This window comes from Nicotiana tabacum, chromosome 3 (assembly GCF_000715075.1).
Source record: "Nicotiana tabacum cultivar K326 chromosome 3, ASM71507v2, whole genome shotgun sequence".
Classification (NCBI taxonomy): domain Eukaryota; kingdom Viridiplantae; phylum Streptophyta; class Magnoliopsida; order Solanales; family Solanaceae; genus Nicotiana; species Nicotiana tabacum.
Window position 1 is genome coordinate 211,234,323 of NC_134082.1, and position 5,333 is coordinate 211,239,655.

The 5,333-nt window shown below is 35.3% G+C and overlaps 1 protein-coding gene across 1 annotated transcript; it reads left to right on the plus strand.

Annotated features, from left to right (window-relative positions):
• The first annotated feature begins 328 nt into the window (after window positions 1–328).
• On the plus strand, window positions 329–5,123 carry LOC107810250 (galactinol--sucrose galactosyltransferase). The gene is made up of 6 exons (XM_016635006.2): window positions 329–1,058; window positions 1,168–1,437; window positions 1,528–1,958; window positions 2,046–2,223; window positions 3,072–3,439; window positions 4,411–5,123. The coding sequence occupies exons 1-6, from the start codon at window positions 518–520 to the stop codon at window positions 4,972–4,974; spliced, it is 2,352 nt and encodes a 783-aa protein (XP_016490492.1). The 5' UTR covers window positions 329–517; the 3' UTR covers window positions 4,975–5,123.
• The last annotated feature ends 210 nt before the right edge of the window (window positions 5,124–5,333 follow it).

Genomic DNA, 5,333 nt, shown 5'->3' on the forward strand with positions numbered 1-5,333 from the left:
AAGAAACAGGAAAAAGAAATATTTGGTGTTCTCTAGTAAAGCGTACTCTAGCTAGTTATTCTAAGTTAGTAAGAGTCAAAGTGAAATCACTCGTCACTTTAAAAACTTTTGCCAAAATGAGTACAAGAAATCTTCTCGACGATAAGGACACGTGGATGATATTAATTAGCTAAATTACACTATAGTCTGTCCCACCTAAATCTATCAAAATTCAATTCTTCCAAACCGACCAAACAAAATCGTTCTTCCTCTGAAGTTTCTTAATTACCTGTTCAGTCCTCGCCATTTTACGTGTCTATAAATTTGCATTGTCCCAAATCAAATCCTCATAACTTCATTTTACTCTTAACAATACACACACAGAAAAAAGCTACGTACCATTACTTTCAATATCATTTTAAATCTTTACTGATTCTTCATTCCATTTTTTCCTTAAATAAATATTATAACGTATTTTTTTCGTCTATACAAAGAACCTAAATATTTCTTGATTACTCAGCTTATAACTGATCAATCCATGGCTCCTAGTTTGAACAAAGCTGATGAAAACTTCAAAATTCTTGTTGATGGACCTTTGCATGGGTCAGCTATTAGCCTGAAAAATGCAAATTTCATAGTCAATGACCAAATTATCCTCTCTCAAGTCCCAGATAATATTGTTGCAACGCCATCACCCTACACAACCAAGGACAAACCGGTAACTTCCACTCCCGGTTGCTTTTTGGGCTTTGAGACACCTGAAGCCAAAAGCCACCACGTTGTTCCAATAGGGAAACTGAAGGACATAAAATTCATGAGTATTTTCCGGTTCAAAGTTTGGTGGACTACTCACTGGACCGGAACCAACGGAAGAGATTTGGAGCATGAGACCCAAATGGTCATTCTTGACAAGTCTGATTCTTCGGCCCGGCCCTATATCTTGCTTCTCCCGCTTATTGAAGGCCCGTTTCGGGCTTCTCTACAGCCCGGAAAAGATGATTTCGTCGATATTTGCGTTGAAAGCGGGTCCACTAAAGTCACAGGCGACTCATTCCGGAGTGTACTCTACATGCATGCAGGTAACTGACTAAATCTCGAGAAGCAAAAAATGTCACATTAATTGAAATAAAAAAAGTATATATTTTTCTCATAAATTAAGATTAAATTTTGAATTCGTCTATGATGCAGGTGATGATCCATACAGCTTGGTTAAAGATGCAATTAAAGTTGCCAGGTTTCACCTAGGCACTTTTAAGCTCCTGGAGGAAAAAACACCCCCAGGAATTGTGGATAAGTTTGGTTGGTGCACATGGGATGCATTTTACCTTACAGTGCACCCTCAAGGGGTGTGGGAAGGTGTGAAAGGGTTAGTTGAAGGTGGGTGCCCACCTGGGCTCGTGTTGATCGACGACGGTTGGCAATCCATTTGTCACGACGACGATCCAATCACCTCAGAAGGTACAAATACGTGATCAACCTATATACGAGTTTAATTAACCGTTAATTTTTTTAAAATTACGTAATTATATTTATATTATGTCTCAACAGGTATAAATAGAACATCTGCGGGCGAGCAAATGCCGTGCAGGCTAATTAAATTCCAGGAGAATTACAAGTTCAGAGATTATGTGAGTCCTAAAAGCATAGGACAGGGTGACCATAATAACAAGGGCATGGGTGCTTTTATTAAGGACCTCAAAGAGGAGTTCAAGACTGTGGACTATGTGTACGTGTGGCATGCTCTATGTGGGTACTGGGGCGGGTTAAGGCCAGGGGTATCGGGTCTACCCGAATCCAAATTTATTAGGCCTAAGCTAACCCCTGGATTGGAGAAGACAATGGAAGATTTGGCAGTTGATAAAATAGTGAATAATGGAATTGGTTTGGTCCCACCAGAAATTGTTGATAAGCTATATGAGGGTCTACATTCCCACTTGGAGTCGGTTGGGATTGACGGAGTCAAAGTTGACGTTATTCATGTAAGTAATCTCTTCTCTATACTGTCGTCGACGATAAATTCTCTTTATACTGTCAGTATATAGAAGTTAAATTTTTTATTTATGTAGTTGCTGGAAATGCTATGTGAGGATTATGGTGGAAGAGTGGTTTTGGCAAAGGCTTACTATAAAGCATTGACATCTTCTGTGAAAAACCATTTTAAAGGAAATGGAGTCATTGCTAGTATGGAACATTGCAATGATTTCATGTTTCTTGGTACTGAGACTATTTCCCTTGGTCGTGTGGGTAAGTTACAAAATTCTAATCTGTATTATCTTATCCTTTATATATTGACTGTTGCAAAAATAAGACATGGAGATATGACTATATTATTTAAGTTTAAGTTGGTAAAACTTAAATTCTTTTCTAATTGTTGCAATGTCCAAAATATGATACTAACTTCCATGCTTTTCACACCATCATTCCCTTATTTTTGGCAACTATTAATAAGTGGGAAATATAATTAAGTGCGTGGTTGATATTAGCCCTGTCTTGTAGGTATGTAACTGAAATTAACTGGTGCAGGTTAACGGAACTAATTTATGACTATTAATAAAGGAGGACATGTATATAGATTACTGATATCGATCATGATAGAGGAATAAAAATAATAGATACTTCACAATAGGCAAAACAAATTATATAAGAAAATCACTCGTTACAGTCAAACCTATCTATAACAGTCTTGTTTGTTTCGATATTTTTTGGTTACTATAGTGAAGTGCTATTACAGAAAATATGTTCCAAGAATAACTTAGCTTTCATATAATGAATGAATGTTATATAGGATGATGTTATAGAGAGGTATGATTGTACTAGGGGGAAATCAATACATCATTAAACAATAATATAATTTCTATATGCCGACATAAAAAAATTACACTAAAAAATTATTTTAAAAATAATTATACATACCTTTCCATAATATTTGAAATTAGTTATCTAGAAAATAAGATAGACTACGTATTCTTTTTTTGAAGTAATATTAGTTGAGTTCATAAAATAATAAGATCGATCAATATTTCCATAATAATTGTTTTTGGGAAACTAAATGGGCTTTTGAATTTTTATTTTTTTATTTTGTGAATGTGCAGGAGACGACTTTTGGTGCACAGATCCTTCTGGAGATCCAAATGGTACATTCTGGCTACAAGGTTGCCACATGGTCCATTGTGCTTACAATAGCTTGTGGATGGGCAATTTCATTCACCCTGATTGGGACATGTTTCAGTCCACGCACCCTTGTGCTGAATTCCACGCCGCGTCTCGAGCCATCTCGGGTGGTCCTATTTATGTTAGTGACTCTGTTGGCCAACACAATTTTGAGCTTCTTAAAACTTTGGTTTTGCCTGATGGTTCAATCCTGCGGTGCCAACACTACGCACTTCCCACGCGTGACTGTCTGTTTGAAGATCCACTTCATGATGGGAAAACTATGCTCAAAATATGGAACCTAAACAAGGTAAGACATCATCCGAGCTAGGGCAGTAAGTACGGGTTCGAAAGAATCCAGTAACTTTTACTTAGATTATGTATTTATATTTTAAATTTATTAAATATATATAAATATTTAATTATCAACTCATCAACTACAATGTACTATAATGACAAATTTACAACTATGAATTTTAACCTCATTCATACCTCATTTATGTTATTCCGGATCAGATCTTCAAATAAATTACAATTACATTAATATGTTTTGTATGAAAGAAGTCCTTTTTGAAAAGTATTTTTTATTATAAATTTATTTTTTATTTATGATTAACAAATAAAGTAATGTTTTTTCAAGGAAAATATTTTCAATCAAAAGCGCAATATGACTCCCTCTTTTTTGGGCAGAAGTCATTTTCTTTACAATTAACTTGTAACTCCATATTACCATGTGTGGATGGAAAGAAATTATAGTGTTTCAAGGCAAACAACAGAGTAGTGAGGTACACCTCTGGCTAGATTGATAGTTCAGAAAATCCACTTTAGAGGTTCAATGAAGGTGAAGATTGCAAAGTGGTCGGAGAACTTAAATTACTACCCAGCCTAATTACTTTTGTTATTGAGATGATCTTTTTGCTATTTTAGTTTCTAAGCTTAGACTGAACGTTGGGACTTGATGTCCAATATTCAGTGTTTGTATTTTGTACATAACTCCAATTTTGATAATAAAAATTTAACTAATTACCAAAAAAAAAATTGTAACTTCATATTACTTACTCCATCTAATACTTACACATTATATTCAAAATTCCAATCTGTTAAAATTATTAATAATTCTTCATCTGTATTTTTCTTGTGAAAAAAGATATCTTCAGTTACCAACCAAACAATAAGACCCATTTTTCAGGAGAAAGTTCCTGATTTTTTTTTAAAAAAATAAAGATTTTTCAAAAAAAAAAAATGGCTCTCATTTAACCTTTTTCATTTTTCCAATTTCAGTATACTGGAGTTGTTGGAGCATTTAACTGCCAAGGTGGAGGATGGGACCGTGAGGCCAGACGAAACACTTGTGCTTCTCAATATTCTAAGGCCGTAACTTGTTGGGCCGGCCCAAAAGACGTTGAGTGGAAGCATGGATCCAGCCCAATTTACGTGGAAGGAATTGAAACCTTTGTGCTCTACTCCTTCAAAGAAAAGAAGCTGGTTTTGGCAAAGCCCACAGACAAAGTCCAAATTACTCTCGAGCCCTTCAACTTCGAGCTCTTAACAGTTTCTCCCATCACTATTTTGGGTGCCAAGTTGGTTCAATTCGCTCCGATCGGGCTCGAGAATATGCTCAATACAGGTGGAGCGATCCAATCTATTGAGCTCGACGACGAAGCTAATTTAGTTGAAGTTGAAATAAAGGGCGCGGGCGAAATGAGGATCTTTGCTTCTGAAAAGCCAAGAGCTTGTAGAATCAATGGAGATGATGTTCCATTTGAATATGAGGACTCTATGGTTGTAACTAATGTGCCATGGTTTAGTCCTTCTGGTTTATGTGTCATTCAGTATTTGTTTTGATGCTAGTTACTAACTAGTAACTAGTTAATATTAGGGGGTTTTCCTAGTTTTTCCAATTTGCCTCATTTCTTATTTCAAGTTATATGACTATATACATGTACCTCATCTGTTATGGGGATGAAATATAGTAAGAAAGTTATTTATATACGTATAGTCGCTCTCTCGTCTGGTTATTTGTTTACTTTCATGATCATTAACTATTCTCTATTTGACTTGAGAAGTCATAATAGAAACATAAGTAAAAGAATAACGAACTACAATGTTTATATAAGATACCGGTCCCAACTAAATTAAAAGGCACAATTTATAGCATTTCTTTTTGCTCAAATTAGAGAAACGAGATTTAGTAGAACTTCAAA